A 19,890-nucleotide genomic window follows, 5' to 3' on the forward strand; every position below is an offset into this window, starting at 1 on the left:
ATTATTTGAGCGAAAATACAATTAGGGAAAAAGAAGTGTAACACCAGGGCAACATATTTTTTCCGAAACAAAAACGCCCTCAATTATTCAGATCATATTTTTTCTCTTTTATTTTTTTTTTTATTTTTACTGTAAAGAAACGTTATTGTAAAGTGCCAGGTTGCCTCATTTAAGCCTACAGTGAAACTGTGGCCAAATTTTATTGTATATATTTATATTTGAAATAAAAGAAAAATAGAAATAAACTGTCTTTAGTACCATAAAGGGTACACTTTTTTTTGAGTGTAGCAACCACTGAAATGGGTCAATTTTATTCTTCGATTATATTCTTACCTTCTTTTGGTATAATACTTACCATTAGGACAAAATGTAGAAATTTTTCTGATTTTTTTTCCGGTTATAGTTACTTAAGGTTTTATTTTATTATAATTTACAATTTTTATAAAAAAAAAAAATATTTACAAACATAATAATATGTTCTAATGAATAATCTAATCTAAATATACACATACAATTATACATAGATAATTTATTAGAATACTCGTATATCGTATTTTCAAGTAGTAATTGTAAAATTAAAAATTATTATCACGTTAATACATTCAGAAGGTTTTTTTTTCGTTTCTGTTTCAATACTATTTTAGATTTTCCTAATAGTTATGGCTATATTCGCATTTATTTTTCGTTAAACTAAGGCAACTGGCTAAAAAAGTATTTAAAAAATATGCTACTAAATCTACTAGTACATATAGGCTTATATTTATGACTATATATCTATGGATTTCCTTAAAGAGATGATGATGCCAACTAATGAATTAGGTTAATAAATTATTATTAAATAATTACAATTATCACGCGCAATGGAAAGCTTTGCAATTTTCAATTAAATTCTACACACGTAGAGAGAGATAGGGAGAGGCAAATGGTAGAGATCTTCGGTTTCCTCTTTACTATAGACAGGTATTGATTTCTCTTCTCTCCAAACATTTCTCACATGTCACTTCACAACACCATTTGAAGACACACTTACAATTAACCCATTCAGAGACAATGTGATGTTTGTGTCCTCGATTGCAACACAAAAGATCACAACTATCTGGTCCCATAGATGTGGCATTACATTCACGATTTTGTGTACCCAAAGATCCAGTTCGTACATTAGGGGCACAAAAATCTCCCGAATCGTCTGAGTAGACCAGATCATATTTGTTGGGTTGCTTCACGTGTTCATACTCGGGCATGAAGCTATTGCCATCATTTCGCAGGACAACTTTATAGGCTCCATCGAATTTCTCACGAAGTCTAGAGCCCACTTCACGAAAAGAGGGCATTTTAAGCCAGCAGGTTTTCACAGTACAAGAGCCAGAGAGGCCATGGCATTTACACTCTAGGCGTATGGAATCACGGATTGCCTAAAAGAAGAAATAAAACAGAATAAAACAAATGTGGGATTAAAGGCCAATGTTGATATTCGAAATAATTTATGGATTGTTAACATAACCTCTCTGAAGTGGACACCTACAGCCCCCAAAATTTTGACACTTTCTTAGAGGTATCCGCTTTTTAGAGTGTCCATGTTTGAGAGGTTTCAGTGTAGGTTTTAGAAATCGGCTTTAACCATTTTACTTAAATAGTCATACAGGGTGGTTGATATATATTGCAACCAACTTCATGTTGCTATCATTTCTAAACTGCTCGCCTGACAACTGCCAGATTTATTCCAGTTATAGTTCATTTTATTGTTTACAAGGTTACAAAAGCAATTTGATCTCTTGCATTCAGTTAGACAGGAAAAAGCTAAGGAGTTTCCTCGGTTGCACGACAGTGTCCAATTACCGAATTTGGTTTTCTCCGATGATAAGCGATTCCAAATTGTGCTGTTTGTGAACAAACGAAATGATCGGGTATAGGTTAAAGTGGCAGCCAGATTAAGCTTCAGACTCACTTAGACTATTCAGTCCATTGTGATAAATGATCGGGTTTATTTGCCATAATTCAAGCGCCGCCGATGGGCCACCATAACGGTCGATTGTAACTGCCCGTTCTTTTTTATTGACTATGGGATCAAAACAAATGCCAACTATTTTCGGAAAAATGTCTAAAAGGCAGTATTGAAGCCCTGGCAGGCAAACATTTAATTTCAAACCATGGGCATTCCAACAGGACTCAGCACCATGGCATTCATCAACCAAGAATAGCTAAAAAAGTAGGCTCCTTGCTTCACATCTATCGTACCAAACAGCGTTTCACCTGGAAAGGGCTAAAGTATCGCAGTGCAACATTCGTGCAGCGTGTGATGATGAAACAAATGTTTTTCCTTCGAACGAATGAAAGATCCATCCTATTAGCGATAATTTTTTGGGTGTTTAAATATTTCTTGAATTGTAAACGTGTCGAATTTTAAATGTTTTAATGATTTTAGCTTTCCTTGACAAGGGAAAATTGTTACTGTACAAAAAGGGGGAACTTACGCACAACGGATAGTATGAAATAATACTAATATTACATTTTTTAAAGATATAGAAAATTTTGTAAATTTTTTTTTTTCTGTAGAAAATTTTGTCAAAGATTTATTTTTATAGAATATTTTGTCAAAAAATTTTTTTTCTATAAAAAGTCGTATCAAAAATTTATTTCTTTAGAAAATTTTCACAAATTTTATTTCTTTAGAAAATTTTGTCAAAATTTTATTTCTTTAGAAAATTTTGTAAAATTTTTGTTTCTATAGAAAATTTTGTCAAATTTTTTTTCTATTTAAAATTTGTCAATATTTTATTTCTATAGAACTTTTTGTAAAAAAAAAAAAAATTTTTTTTCTATAAAAAATTTTATCAAAATTTTATTTTTTTACTTGTATAGAAATTTTTCAACATTTTATTTCTATAAAAAAAAAATTATCAACATTTTATTTCTATAGAAAATTTTGTAAATTATCTTTTTATAGAAAAATTTGTCAACATTTTATTTCTATAAAAAATGTTGTCAAAATTTTATTTCGATAGAAAATTTTGTAAATTATTTTTTTTTATATAAAATTTTGTCAACATTTTATTTCTATAGAAAATTTTGTCAAAATTTTATTTCTATAGAAAATTTTGTCAAAAATTTATTTTTTTATTTCTATAGAAATTTTTTCAACATTTTATTTCTATGAAAAAAAATTTTGTAAATTGTTTTTTTTTTTTTTTTTATAGAAAATTTTGTCAACATTTTATTCCTATAAAAAATGTTGTCAAAATTTTATTTCGTTAGAAAATTTTGTACATTATTTTTTTTTTTATAGAAAATTTGTTCAACGTTTTATTTCTATAGAATGTTTTGCAAAATCCAACAAAAGATCAAGAATTCTACCAATGTACCAAACAGTAAAAAATCTATCATTTTTGGTAGAATTCTACCAGCTGTTGCATCCTTGGTTCTGCTTCATTAGGTTTTGGGGCGAATTTTCATGGGTCTCATACTCATAGCGCCGAGTGTGTTGACCATTTTAAGGCCATAAATCCTAGCAAAAAGTAATTGTAAATTTGGAAGTAAAATTATAGTGTCAATACTGTAGGCACTACTTTTTCTCACAACATTTGCTATGGAGAATATATCGCTTCATTCTACACATATAAGACGAACAACCTACTTAAAATATGCAAATATTGGTGGTGCAGAAATTAGCGCAGTTGAGCTGCAATAGGGTAAGCGGGTGCTTCGTCTCTCGGTTGCACTCCTGTAAAGAAGAGTTGTTTGGGTATTTTATAACTATGTGGTAAGTTACGATTTCATGCTCTCGACATCCATATTTTGTGCTTCTGAAAGCGTTGAAATTCATACGTAGAAGAAGCGCATTTAAGTAGGTCATTTCTTTATAATTTCATCGATGAGTTCCTTGTAAGGGTAAGTGCTGCTGGGTAATTCGAATAAATCTAAACTAATTCTATTTTTTTTTGTTCTTGGCCAAAGTATAGGGATTTACTTTGTTACTATACATATCATCCACCCTGTAGCACCCTGCTGTATATTTGTAAAAATTTCATTTTACTTGATTTCTATGTTAATTTTTGCCTGTGATCATAACTTCTATTTATTTCAGTACTTACCAATCTCCCCGCCATGTTGTTGTGTAATTTCACCAATGTCCGAAAATCACTTCTTCGCCTATATTTGGAATCCAGGAATATTCTCGAATGTCTAAATCCAAAATTCACATTATCACTGCAACCACCCCATTCCCATTCGCCTTCGGGAAATTTGATATTTTTCAATAGTCTTCGTCGGCGATTCCCGTTGCCTTTTCTCAAGGGATTCTTGGTAGAGTTTCTTTCGAAAACAGCCTGTTGCTTCTCCAAAGCAGCTACGGCTGTCACAGCATTAACCATTAGAGGCTGACCTCCATTGCGTCGCGAATGGCTTTTATCACATGAACATTCTACTAAATTTCCCAGAGTACAAGCTTTCGTTACGGCATAGGTCACTCCAGCTGCTGTGATGGCATTAACAAAGCTCGTCTCACGAGTATCTGAAATGATAGAAGAGATAGTGATTGCATATCATTTAGTGAATTTCTCAAAATTGGTGATATATTTAATAGATTTAATTTAATGAAAACAAATAAATGAAAAAGAGACCAATTGAGAAAACTTAAGACTTAATAAAAATGTCTGCTTAAACCCCCAATAAAAAATTCAAAATTACCAAATATTTAAAAAAAGTATTCATATTTTATTTCAACCCTTTCCAATTCTCCACAATGTTCACAATGTTGTAATTAATCAATCGTTATGAGTGATTCAGATGACATCTTCCCACAGATCTTTGGAAAACAATCAAACCACCTGTCAAATGTTGTTTGTTCCGATGGTGTGCATGAATGATGGAAGTGGTGGAACCTGAACCTCATTTGTGCTAATAAACACCAACAAGTGACAGTTTTTTTGACATTTGTCACGTTCTCACTCTCATTTGCATATTTCATTTGTTGACACGCACACACACCAACAAACGACAATGTTTTGTATTAACAACTACCAAACCTAAACATTTGCTTGAGCAGAAGAATCGGTTTTGTTTCGTTTTTTATTTTTGTCTCAAACGGTAAAAGCCAGTCAACAGCAACAGTTGTTGTCCCTGCCCTGCTGCCCAGTATTAGTAGACTGCAGCTAATGATAATCGTGAGAATTTGTAATTATACTCCCCATACAGCCAACAACAACCAATCATCCATACGGAGGGTATTGGAATACAATTGCCAAGAGCCACAACCAAAACAAACCAAGTCTAAGTCAGGCCAAGTCATCGATCTTGATAACTGTCATTCACTTTTTCCAGTAGATGACACATTGACTTAAATACTGACACATTTGACAATTCTCTATTGTTTTGTTTATACTATGGCTTGAATATTCACTTTTTAGTTTATCTCAGAGACAGTCAAAAATCTAACATTGTATGTGGCAGAAAATTTGTTTGCTCAAGGAGTGGGTGAAATGAGGCCTTCACAAGAAAAAAATACATTCTTTCCTTTGCAATGAAATTTTAGAACAACGATTTTTTTTGTTAGTGGTAAAATATCTTTTTGGAGGCAAATAAATATTTGTTATTCACATTTGTCCCCAACGAAATATGTTTAGACTGAACAATGCAATTTTAAAAATAAAACAAGTATATACGGCCGTAAGTTCGGCCAGGCCGAAGCTTATGTACCCTCCACCATGGATTGCGTAGAAACTTCTACTGAAGACAGTCATCCACAATCGAATTACTTGTGTTGCGGTAACACTTGCCGATGGCAAGGTATCTTAAAACTTTCTAACACCGTAATATATACCAAATAGTCCATACGTGGTATATATTAAACTAAAAAAGGCCGATTAAATACGTATATAATTAAGTTTAAAGTTTCTATAGAAATAAAATTGTTACAACATTTTATATAAAAGTAAAATTTGGAAAAAATTTTCTATAGAAATAAAATTTGGAAAAAAAATTCTATAGAAATAAAATTTTGACAAAATTTTTTATAGAAATAACATTTTGACAATGTTTTCTATAAAAATAAAATTTTGGTAGATTATTTTTGGCTCGAGTGGCAACCATGAATATGAACCGATATGGACCAATTTTTGTGTGATTGGGGATCGGCTATATATAACTATAGACCGATATGGTCCAATTTTTGGCATGTATATTAGCGGCCTTATATAACACCACGGTGCAAATTTCAACCGGATCGGATGAATTTTGCTCCTCCAAGAGGCTCCGGAGATCAAATCTGGGGAACGGTTTATATGGGGGCTATATATAATTATGGACCGATATGGACCAATTCTTGCGTGTTTGTTAGAGACCACATTCTAACACCATGTTCCAAATTTCAACCGGATCGGATGAATTTTGCTCCTCCAAGAGGCTCCGGAGGACAAATCTGGGAATCGGTTTATATGGGGGCTATATATAATTATGGACCGATATGGACCAATTTTTGCATGGTCATTAGAGAACATATACCAATACCATGTACCAAATTTCAGGCAGATCGGATGAAATTTGCTTCTCTTAGAGGCTCCGCAAGCCAAATCGGGGGATCGGTTTATATGGGGGCTATATATAATTATGGACCGATGTGGACCAATTTTTGCATGGTTGTTAGAGCCCATATACTAATACCATGTACCAAATTTCAGCCGGATCGGATGAAATTTGCTTCTCTTAGAGCAATCGCAAGCCAAATTTGGGGGTCCGTTTATATGGGGGCTATACGTAAAAGTGGACCGATATAGACCAGTTTTTGCATGGTTGTTAGAGACAATATACTAACAACATGTACCAAATTTCAGCCGGATCGGATGAAATTTGCTTCTCTTAGAGCAATCGCAAGCCAAATTTGGAGGTCCGTTTATATGGGGGCTATACGTAAAAGTGGACCGATATGGCCCATTTGCAATACCATTTGACATACATCAATAACAACTACTTGTGCCACATTTCAAGTCGATAGCTTGTTTCGTTCGGAAGTTAGCGTGATTTCAACCGACGGACGGACGGACATGCTCAGATCGACTCAGAATTTCACCACGACCCAGAATATATATACTTTATGGGGCTTAGAGCAATATTTCGATGTGTTGTGCTATGGTGGAGGGTGTAAAAAAAAGGTTTCGCCATTTTTAATGGGTTTACCCCAAAATAGTTTAAAAATTTCAAAATATTGAAAATGGTTTAATTATAATTAATTCAATGTTATCAATTTTCTTTCCATTAAGTTTATTTATATTTTGTTTTGTTATAAAATAAATTAATTATAAATTTACCCCCCAAAAAATTATTGACAATTTTATTTTATTTTAGTTAAGTAAATGCAGTTGATTGTAATTAAAATTTCCCAATTTTAAGGAAAAATGTTCTTAATTTTAATTATTTTGCAACACTCTAACGGCTTGAGCTCAATACAAGTATATTGTTTGGGCCTGCGCGTCTTTTCTGAGGAACGAAATTTTAGACTAACCAAACAAATAAAAATAAAATAGATACAGACGTTCATAACAAATTGGAGTATATTTAAATAAAGAAAGAAAAAATTCCTATAAAATTACAAGAACATTTATTAAAATAATTATGAATGCATAAACAAACAAAAAATACAATTAATAATTAATTGCATTAATTAAAAAATTAAATGATAGCTCGCCAATTTCAATAAAAATTTTTATTTGACTCAATTAAAACTTTCATTGATTTTTGCCGCAAAACTCAATTAAGTTTTTTATTGAGACATTCAATTATTTATTGTGTTATTATTTATTAATTTATTCATAATTATTTTAATATTTTTGTTTTGTAATTTTAATTCATAAGAAAGTAGAAACTCCTACTTTCCTATGAATTTTCCGACTCAGTAAAAAAGTAGTGAATTTTTTTGTTGGATCCGGAAGTAAGGCAGTGAATTTGCATCACTTCTGGAGGTGTGGTTCAAATTCAGTGTTTTGGATGTAAATTAAATAGATTGTTATATTTTGCCAAAAAAATTGTTATATTTTTTATGATGTTTTAATATGTTACATTCTAGCGCTTATCTGAGAAGTTTAACTTCAAATATTTTCCTAAAATTCGAATTTTTCTATAATACATTTAGCATGTTTTTCGACAAAATTAAAAAAAAATACCATTTTATTAATTCTTAATCTGCTTTTAACCTAATTGAAACAAAAATTTTAAAATTATTCATTAAAAATTAAAATTAAAAAAAAGAATTAAAAGAACTTCCTGTTCAGTTAAAATGGAAGTTCTTTTAAAGTTGTGTCTTTAGGACAACTTCCAAAAATGTTTGCTGGGGAACCAATGAAGATTATGTATATAGAAACTATATACATAATCATACATAATACATAATCATACTATATACAAATTAGTTTTAATTAATATTAACTTGTTAATTGGAGAACCTTTATATTTAATTAATATGTTAATTGGTATAATTCAATTTGATTAATACGCTGATTGTTACTTGTTACTTGATAACGTTTTCAACTTCAATCGATTTTTTAATTGGGAATTAATTTAGAAGTAACAAGTATATACGGCCGTAAGTTCGGCCAGGCCGAATCTTATGTACCCTCCACCATGGATTGCGTAGAAACTTCTACGAAAGACTGTCATCCACAATCGAATTAACTGGGTTGTGGTATCTTAAAACTTCTTAACACCGTGGTGCAATGGTTAGCATGCCCGCCTTGCATACACAAGGTCGTGGGTTTGATTCCTGCTTCGACCGAACACCAAAAAGTTTTTCAGCGGTGGATTATCCCACCTCAGTAATGCTGGTGACATTTCTGAGGGTTTCAAAACTTCTCTAAGTGGTTTCACTGCAATATGGAACGCCGTTCGGATTCGTCTATAAAAAGGAGGTCCCGTGTCATTGAGCTTAACATGGAATCGGGCAGCACTCAGTGATAAGAGAGAAGTTCACCAATGTGGTGTCACAATGGACTGAATAGTCTAAGTGAGCCTGATACATCGGGCTGCCACCTAACCTAACATCGTTTTCTAAATTGTGAGTTAGTCCATACGTGGTTTATATCAGACAAAAAAGTTATATATAGGTAAGTCTACAAATAATTACGAATCGATATGGACTTTTTGCACGATACGTACAGAGCCAGAATTGAAATATGCGGGTCGCTTATATGTGGGCTATATGCAATTATGAACTTGATATGGACCAATTTTTGTGTGATTGGGGATCGATTTATCTGAGGGCTATAAATAAGTATAGACCGATATGGACCTAGTTAGGCATGGTTGTTAACGGCCATATACTAGCACATTGTACCAAATTTCAACTGACTCGGATGAAATTTGCTCCTCCAAGAGCCAAATATCCTCCACCACGTACCAAATATCCAAATCGGATGAATTTTGCTTCTCCACAAGGCACTGGAGGTCAAATGGTATGACTGGTATGAACCAATTCCTGCATGGTTGTTGGATACCATATACTAACATCACGTACCAAATTTCAACCGAATCGGATGAATTTTGCTCTTCCAAGGGGCTCCGGAGGTCAAATCTGGGGATCGGTTTATATGGGGCCTATATAAAATTTTGGACCGATTTCGACCAATTTTTGCATGGGTGTTTGAGGCCATATATTAACACCACGTACCAAATTTCAACTGAATCAGATGAATTGTGGTCTTCTTAGAGGCTCCGGAGGTCAAATCTGGTGATCGGTTTATATGGGGGCTATATATAATTATTGACCGATGTGGACCAATTTTTCCATGGTCATTAGAGATCATGAACTAACACCATGTACCAAATTTCAGCCGGATCGAATGAAATTTGCTTCTCCTAGGGGCTCCGCAAGACAAATTTGGTGGTCCGTTCATATGGGGGCTATACGTAAAAGTGGACTGATATGGCCATTGGACCGATATGGATACTTATTGATAGGATTAATTTTTTCATTGACTTTTGTCTTAATTAAAAAATTGTTGAATCAATTTAATTGTTATTTTCTGCAAGATCCACGGCGTTTTTTGTTTAATAATTTTCCCCGTTTAATTTGTTATTTAGCTACCAAAAATTATTCAAAGTTTAAAAATTATGTTTAAGTTGAAAAGTTGTAATATGTAACTGTAATTATTAAATTATTGTGTAAAATGAAATTATTCACACAATAAAAATTAAAAAAATAATTGTTAATTAAAATTGGAAAAATATATTCTATGAAGCTACATTTTATTTAATGGTAGTTTTACTTTTTTTATGTAATATTATTTTAATTTACTACTATTTTATACTCTGCGGACCAATTTTTCGAAGACTCAAACCTGTTTATTCTTTTGAAAGGGCCCTGACACTACTCATCTCCTTGTTACCCAATTTCTACTACTAGTTATTGTTAGTTTAAATTTTAATTTAGATCAATAGACTCAATTTAATTTAATGTATTTTAATTAATTTTTTTTGTACAAAATTTTAGAGTAACTATGTTTGTTGCAAAAAATCGTTGTATAGCCCTATTTCTTAAGGCCCAATTCTGCTCATTAGTTTTCTATCCAATTTCACTACTGGCTATATCTACATACTGGCATACAAAAATGCATAGCTTCACTATGTTTTAACATAATTGTCTTCATTGTTTGTTCCTTGTTGAATTATGGAGTATCGTTGTGTATTCGCTGGGGCGAGTGTTGATTAGCTTCGTGCACTTGTTCGGTTGATCGATTTTGTTGTATTGTGTAAACACAATGTTAAACGACAACAATGAGTAATTAGCACTATTTAACAGTTTAATGCATGTTTGGTTAGTATAAGGGGGGAGTTGGGTTGGAAAGTTTCTGGGCGCACTGTTTGCTCATGAATAGCTTAAGAGAGTATTTGCATACTTGCTTTTTCTCAATGAATCTAGTTTGCAACCATAGCAAGATAATATCAAGACATGTATAGTGTGTAGTGTAGTTCAGTGTTTGACTAAATGTCTGGTCTTCATTGATTTTGACACTTCACTTGCCATGTGTCAAAGGCCTATACATATATTATGACTATAATCAAGGAGAACTCAATAAAACTGTTAATTTGAGTAATCTTTAGTTTAACCATTGCTGTTAAGGTACATTTGACCTCTTACTATCCACCTTTATCAGTGTGACCAGATCTAAAAAGTATTAAAATAATATAACAAGCATACTTTTCCTCTGTTGGTTAAGCTACACTTGTAGTTTAGTCAATGCATGGCTTTAAGCTGAGATCAAAAAACAAAAAAAAAAAAAACAACAATAACGTATTAAAATAATGCTAAAAATTTCAGAAACAATACATTAATATGCCTTCAACTAATGCAAACTTTTAATACTTTATATAATACTATAAAGCGTTTATCTCTTAAGATTTTGTGGTCAATGTTAACTTAGAAATAGATTTAATTAGAATTAGAATAAAATAGTGCACGCAGAGAAGGAATATGATCACTCCAAACATGTTTCAAGAGCAAAATATTATTTTTAGATGGGAAACATGGATTTTTGCTGCAAAAATCCATGCTTCCCATTAAACGATTCCCGAAATTAGATACACAATGTCTGAGATAATCATATGGTTGCGACAAACATGTTCCATGTTCACTGTCCAAAAATAACATTTTGTTTTTGAAATATGTTTGGTGTGATCATATTCCTTCTCTGGGTGTGATAAGTAATAATTCAACCATGTACTGTTGAGCCATGCAAATGAAAAAAAAAAAATACTATTTATTGGATAAAGAGCCTTACATGCATTTACATTTGTACGATGGTTGCTTTCTCTATTTCGGGATAAGAGAACAAAAATAAATATTAATGATCGCAAATAGCTTTATTGGTTTTCATTAAGATTTTGTATGCGTTAGAACCAATTGTCGAAGCACTTTTGCCACTATGATTGAGGTATCTCCAAAACATGCATTCTGAACGCATCAACCGCTTTTTCAGCACGGTTGCCACTCAAGCCAAAAAATAATCTACGAATGTTTTAAGACAATTTTACGAAAAAAAAACTACCAAATAAACAAATTTTATTTCGCAGTGTTTGATCATATTTTCTTCACATATTATAAAAAAAAATATTTCTTCCGAATAAATGTTTTGTCAATATTTTATTTCTATAGAAAGTTTTCTCTAAATTTTATTTCATTAAAAAAATTTTTCTTCCGAATAAATGTTTTGTCAATATTTTATTTCTATAGAAAGTTTTCTCTAAATTCTATTTCTATAAAAAAAAATTCTCTAAATTTTATTTCTATAGAAAATTGTTTCTAAATTTTATTTCTATACAAAACTTTGTCGCAATTTTAGTTCTATAGAAAGTTTGGCCAACGTTTTATTTAAATTTTGGCAAAAATTTAATTCTATAGAAAATTGTGTCTAAATTTTATTTTATAGAAAATTTTTTTCTAAATTTTATTTCTATAGAAAATTTTCTGTAAATTTTATTTCTATAGAAAATTTTCTGTAAATTTTATTTCTATAGAAAATTTTCGCAAAATTTTATTTCTACACGCTCACAAAAAATCGCTTCTGTAACATATACTCCCAAATATATTTTGCTTCAAGCATATACATTTTTGGCTATTGCCCAAACATTTATATGTTTGATCTCTTCCAATATATAATATGTTTGAAAGAATATTGGTCTAAACAATATATGTTTGGGTAGTCTAAGTTCCAAACATTTTGTATTTTTGCATCCAAATTCAATAATGTTGTCTTCCAAAAAACAATATGTTATTATGTGAACATATAATATGTTTGGAAGCATTTTGCACCCAAAAATATTATATGCTTAAAAAAAATTCTCCCAAACAATATTGTGCTCAAAATTTTATTTATTTATTTATATATTTACAATCATAATGAATTATGAAAATAAACAGGTAATATAGGTGCTAACAACATAGGATTTCGACCTGAGTGCTCAAAATTTTGTTTCTGCCCAATTGTATATTCCCCCACATCTTTCTCACTTCCACGAGATTTTTTAGTTCTTAGCACCTTTTTCTGTAATACAAACATTGTAGAAGAAATTATACAATTGTATGATTTTTTTATTTATTTTAATTTTACCTTTTGCCGGACGGGGATACGAACAGCGGACCACACAGTTTGTAAGGATCACAGAAGTAGCTGATCAATTGCCCAAGGAAAAATAAAATGTTAATTTTGTAATAACAAGCAACAACCACCAACTTAATTCAATATCGCTCCCGGTTAAATAGCGCTCCAAGCTACTAAACACATATATGTTTATAGGCTATTTCTAAATTAATATATGTTTGCATCCAAGCATATTATATTTACAAACATTTTATGTCCCAAACATAATATGTTCTAACATATTAACATATATGTCCCAAACATGTTATGCTAGTTTATGAACATTATATGCTTGCACTCAAAAATATTGTGTTTAAAAATTTGTGTTCCAAACATATAATGTTTATAGCCAAAAATATGAAAAATAGTCTTTTTCATGCGTGTATAGATTTTGTAAAAGTCTATCAAATTCTGTCCAAATCGAGTGATATTTAAATGCATGTATTTGGGACAAACCTTTATATATAGCACCCAACACATTTGACGGATGTGATATGGTATCGAAAATTTAGATCTACCAAGTGGTGCAGGGTATAATATAGTCGGCCCCGCCCGACTTTAGACTTTCCTTACTTGTTTTTGTCTAAATTTTACTTCTATAGAAAGTTTTGTCAAAATTTTGTTGAAGAGGAATATATTGAAAAATCTACCAAAACATCAAGGAATCTACCAAGCAGTAAACAATCTACCATTTTTGGTAGAATTTTAGCAACTGTGGCAACCGTGTTCTTTAGGTGTCGAAAAACGTTGACCTCTCATTACTACTGTTATGATTGGGGCATGTCCAGTTTTTCCGAAAAACAGGGGATCATTTTCTTGGAAATTCTTTGCAAGCGAACAATTTTGTTGGATTTGACTCCTTTTGAAACACCCATATAGTCGACTGCATATATGCGTTTCAAAGCACCGCTCTCATATTTTTGGAGTATTTCGTCCAATCGGAGCGAACCTTTTTTTGAGCGATTGAAAAATTGTGTGGGTCCCAACCGGAAGAAAATTTTTTGACGGTCAAATATTCATGAAATATTGAATGAATGATGATCCAACTAATGTCTAATGGCGTTTTCGATTCGCAAAAAATATGTTGCCTTGGTGTTACCCTACTTTTTTCCTCATTGCATTTTCGACCAAATGATAGCGTCATTCCAAAGTTATTGTTAATTTCTAATATTGTGAGAGATACAGGATCCAAAATCTATCACAGTGTCCTTCATATTTTGCTATCAATTTCGAGAATGTTGCACCTTTTTGCCCAATCGAAATCGCTATAAGGTTGTCTCAATCTCACTATAGTTAACGCGTAGCATTAATGATTGCCGGAACAGTAACTAAGTTTGCATGACCTTCACGAAATTCGTCTTGTAGTGAACAACGAGCTCGGTTGAATTCACCATACCATTGATAAACACTGGTCCTTGACGGAGATTCATCGCCAAAAATTAGATTAAATTCATCGATGCGCTATTGTAATCCACGTCGAAAATTGTAAAATCGCATGGAAATGTTCACGATTTAATTTCATTTATTGGGTTAGATGAATCTTTGAAGTTGCTGTAAACAACACAAATAGCACTCGTATGTCAAAACGTTCTGAGTACGTATAACCTTAAAAAATGTCAAGCTTTACGATAAAGCCATAGACCAATTAAGGTATAGACATCTCAAGTGAATTCACAGCGCTGTAGTTTGTCTGCACACCGTAGAGGGCTCTTTTACGTCTGCAATTGAGTGATTTTTTAATTTGGCTTTAATTTGTTTTCTTTCCTTTGTTTTCTTGATGAAACACCAAATATTGGAAAAACATGTAAAATTCTATACATTCACACCTTTTTTGTAATGCAAATTGACTGATTTGTACGGTTATACTCGTTTTCCAAAAAGAAATTGAGTCACTTGGAAACCATGGTGAATTGTCAAGGTATGTCTCTATTTTAATTGGTCTATGATAGAGCTGTTAGTTGGCTGATTGCAACACTAGGGTTGTCAAATGTCGCCAAATAAAAGGCAGCTGTCGTATATAAGAATTCAAATAGCTATCATTCATTCTCCCTATAGTTTCAGACTAATTTAATTGGGTGGAAATTGCGTTTTCTTATGAGAAGATTTTCACTATATTCGGATTTTTCTCCAAAACTCTAAAGTAAAAGTACAAAAATATTTATGACGACGAGTATATTTTTATAAAAATGATTCAAAAAAGTATCGGTTGGAAAGAGTTGCTTCTCGGCTCGAAATCCGATCATAGTATCACCCTCAAATGACAAAGAGTTCTTCGGAGTTTTTCAGGAATCCCATAGATCCCCAGGCATTTCCATTGTTTCCAAAACTACAACTTGCTAATGATACCACAATAGTTACTCCCCACAACCAAATAAGCTTAATTTTCTTCTGTTCATTCTCGATGATGGCATTTTGAAACCTTTAAATTAATCACTGTAATACAGCCTGACATTGATCAACACTTAAAAGCGGGACATTTAGACAACAAATTCGTTCGTTCACCAAAATGACAGAAAGAGACTTCAGCATACAATAGCAAGCAACTAATTTCGCAAGTTTCAAGGAAGAACAATGACCATCACAATTCATTATGGCCCCAAAATATCAACTACAAAGTATTCTGCTTTCAACGCAGGAACAAAATGCCCATTCGAACTGGCCTACTATGAGAGCCAATGGGGTCCGGGGGGTGCCTTGGTTATAGTGTGGCAATTGATATTCGTAATAAATTTCGCATTAGTTAACTAAGTTGGACATTTAAATTGTTGCCCAATGACAATTGTGGTATTTTCTTAGCTCGAAATGAGTGGATTGTGGTGATGATGACAAAGACAATGATGGTGATGGTGGTGATCAAGATGTGTAGCACTTTTGGTTATCCAAAAAAATATCGGCAATCGTAAAATCTGATCCGCCGCATACCTCAGCATAGTAATAAGTAAATGGAACTACCTTTGATTTCTACCTTGGCAGCACCAAGACCGAAACCATGTTGACAGATTGACGTGACGGCATAGTCTAAGTAAACGAATATGCTTCATTCAGTGCAATAATGAAGGTGACAGGTAAGTAGTATCGGTCCTTTATTTCTTTCTTTCAGCACAATGGCAGATAAATGTAATACGAAAATATAGTTGTATGGCATATCGAAGAAGAAGGATAATCATGAAGATGAGTAAAAGCATAGGTACCAGGACATTATGACATAACAGGAAATGAAGAAGCAGAGGCATTGACCAAGGAAGGCGCAAGCGTCACAAATAACGCCATTTGGGGCGTTTTTCCCTACGCTTTCTGAGTTTATTTATAGGATCGATGGCAAATATGACGACTTATGGGAGCAACGTTGGGCTTCTTCTGCGGACTGCGAGCACACAAAACCGATATCGGACAAGAAAATACAATTCTGTCGATGCAAAACGAGGAGGTAAGGCCGTTAATATGTATCATAACAGGACACAATACTCTGAGAAAACACATGGTAAGGATCGGTCTAACGACTGATTATACATATAGATGGTGTCTGGACCCTGAGGCTGAGGAAGATTGATTCCATTTTCTTTGTCAGTATCTAGCATTATCTATCAGAAGGAACAAGATACTGGGCTCTTATTTCTTTCAGACTATGACCGACTTGTGAGAATGCACTACTTTCATCAAGGCCTCTGGGTGGAGGAGCTAGGCTGCTAACCATTGCACAACGGGAGCCACCGTGGTGCAATGGTCAGCATGCCCGCCTTGCATACACAAGGTCGTGGGTTCGATTCCTGCTTCGACCGAACACCAACAAGTTTTTCAACGGTGGATTATCCCACCTCAGTAATGCTGGTGATATTTCTGAGGGGTTTCAAAGCTTCTCTAAATGGTTTCACTGCAATGTGGAACGCCGTTCGGACTCGGCTATAAAAAGGAGGTCCCTTGTCATTGAGCTTAACATGGAATCGGGCAGCACTCAGTGATAAGAGAGAAGTTCACCAATGTGGTATCATAATGGACTGAATAGTCTAAGTGAGCCTGATACATCGGGCTGCCACCTAACCTAACCTAACCTAACCTAACCTAGGCTGATCTGAAGGACTTTTTGTGATGTGATGGGATTATTCCGCCGGAGTGGGATCGATACGATGAGGAAGAGAAAAAGAGTTTGAGGAACAGGAAGAGAAAAAGAGTTTGAGGAACAGCACCAACTATAATCTAAGTGGGCACAAATCCGCATTGCATGGATTCGTGTCGTCCTCCATAACCTAATATGACAGGTTACTTATCTATGGATGTGAAATCTGGACGTTGACCATAGAGAGACGAACCAGAGCGAACTGGCGCTTTAAGTATAGAGAACGGCAACTCTGATCACTCCAACATTTCGCACAGTATCAGAATTCCAAGTAAAATTGTATTCGAAGTCAAACAACAAGGCGTGAAAAACGTGATACCGATTATCCGACAAAAGACCAGCGATAAATGGCGGGAACGATGGAGGAACGAGACAAATGACGGATGGACGCACCAACTTATAACCAACATGCAATTACAGGCAGAAAGAGGAAATGGGAAGTGACTTTCGAAATTATCTCTACCGTATGGAGCTCAGGCAACTACATTTACGAAGAGCCGGTGAGCAGAGCTTGAAGATGTCATTGAGTATATCTCGCCGGGAATTGTAATCCACAAGTTGGAATTATATATTCCGTGAGAAGAAACGGGAGGCTGTGAGGCATGAGAGGAACTGGGGGGCTGTGACGCATCTGGACGCAGACTAAAAGGAGACCGTCACAGACAAGTTGGGTGTCCGCCTCGAAGTTATGCAAAAGCGCTTCCGGGGTGGAAATCATATCCCGAGGAAAGGGTTTTTAGCCGGTATCATCGATTAACAGCCGTTGGACAGAACGGCGAAGAGAGCTTGAAGATAAAATTGGGCATATATCCCAAGAGTGAGAGAAACGTGGAGGTTGGAAGGCATTTTGTAGAACACATTTTCCGCAATAAAAAGGTTGAGAAATTGAAGCTTTAGGTTCCTTCAAAATAATGCGAAAGCGGCTCCGAGGTGGAGATCATATCCCGAGGGAAGAGATGGATGGAGCATACGAGTGGATGTACTGTCAGGCGCATAAATCATTTCCCTACACTTACCCGTGTAAAACCATCCCAACTTTCAAGATGGTGCAGAATGAAATAAACTGGAAGGCTGCAAGGCGGTTTGTAATACATGTTCTCCGCAAGAAAATGGTTTATATGGACGCAATGACATGAGAATTCGAAGCTTTATGTCCTCTCGAAATAATGCGAAAGCGTCTCCGAAATGGAAATTTTATCCCCAGAGAAGAGATGAATGGAGCGTACGGATGGGCGGATCGGATTCTGTCATAAAATCGAAACCGGATTTCGGTTTGAGATTTAAGGTTAATCCAAAACCTTAAAGACATGAGAATTCGAAGCTTTATGTCCTCTCGAAATAATGCGAAAGCGTCTCCGAAATGGAAATTTTATCCCCAGAGAAGAGATGAATGGAGCGTACGCATGGGCGGATCGGATTCCGTCATAACATCGAAACCGGATTTCGGTTTGAGATTGAAGGTAATGCAAAACCTTAAATATAAACATCTGATGTATGTTAAACGAAACCCTTCAGTATGATGGTAGAGGAGAGTATGGCACAGATTTTCAAATTATTTTAGAAAATTATATGGTAATGGGAGTTTTTGCCAGGCCCTGGCAGTGTTTTACTCAGAGATCACATGTCAAGCTCATGAGAATATCACGATACTTTTAGGATAAAAAATAATGATATATCGTCCCTGTTAAATATTCATATTTCGTTATTTTCCAATCATGGGAGAAAAAATAGTAAAAGTGTACAAGTACCAACATTAGGGCTGTTTTCTTTTAGCACTGGATACCCTAACCAGTCACGGACTACAAGAAAACAGAGTACTCGCTTATCCAGGACATCTCCAAAAAATATGCAACATTTTCATCAGCTGCTTAAAAACAATCAAAGAAAACAAGTGAAATCTTGCTCAAATACACCCAGAGAAGGAATATGATCACCTCAAATATGTTTTAAGAGCAAAATGTTACTTTTGGGTGGTGACCATGTAACATGGTTTTCGCAACCATGTTATTTCCTCGGAAATCATGTATCTGATTTCGGCAAGCAGGTTATATTTGACGAGAAAATAATATTTTAGTGACAAACATGTTACATGGTCACCATACAAAAATAACATTTTGCTCTTGAAACATGTTTGAGGTGATCATATTCCTTCTCTGCGTGTAGTAATAAATATTTACTGCAGCGATTATTTATGACGATGTACCACTGCGAATTTCATTTTATTCGATAAATTAGTCACAATAAATTGCTATTGTGAATCTCAAAAGCGCCACTTTATCAAAATGCAATTTGGCAGCACCGACGTGACTTGCACTGATGTGGTGTTCTGGATAGAACATCAATGCAACTATGTTCTAGATAGTCCATACAAATGTAGCGAAAAGTAAAAATTTCATAACAGAGCGACATTTGAGGGCGCATTTACGATAGTGTGTGTTTATCCCGATTCTATTTTTAACATTATTGTATTGTGTTCAAGAAATTGACAGGCTCAGATGTTCCAAATTCATTTTATAAAGGGTGGTTAAATTGTAAGGGCCGATGTTGAATGTGAACCACACCTAAACGCCAAGTTTTTTCCGAATTTTATTTGACATTTCCATATTTCGGACCTACTCAATTTGAACCATGGAGAGATACACAATCCAACAACGTATT

At 33.9% G+C, this 19,890-nt stretch overlaps 1 protein-coding gene across 5 annotated transcripts in view; it reads right to left on the reverse strand.

Annotated features, from left to right (window-relative positions):
- Positions 1-385: 385 nt before the first annotated feature.
- The window catches only part of Wnt6 (Wnt oncogene analog 6), a 114,497-nt gene continuing 94,992 nt past the window's right edge, over positions 386-19,890 (reverse strand). For all 5 annotated transcript variants that reach the window (XM_075297657.1, XM_075297661.1, XM_075297659.1 and 2 more), the window contains exons 4-5: positions 4,089-4,507; positions 386-1,412 (exon numbers count right to left, since the gene is read on the reverse strand). In XM_075297657.1, coding sequence (XP_075153772.1) covers positions 951-1,412; positions 4,089-4,507 — 881 coding nt within the window. In that variant the 3' untranslated portion in view covers positions 386-950. The remainder of the gene's footprint in view (positions 1,413-4,088; positions 4,508-19,890) is intronic.

Source organism: Haematobia irritans, chromosome 2 (genome assembly GCF_050003625.1).
Source record: "Haematobia irritans isolate KBUSLIRL chromosome 2, ASM5000362v1, whole genome shotgun sequence".
NCBI classification, from domain to species: domain Eukaryota; kingdom Metazoa; phylum Arthropoda; class Insecta; order Diptera; family Muscidae; genus Haematobia; species Haematobia irritans.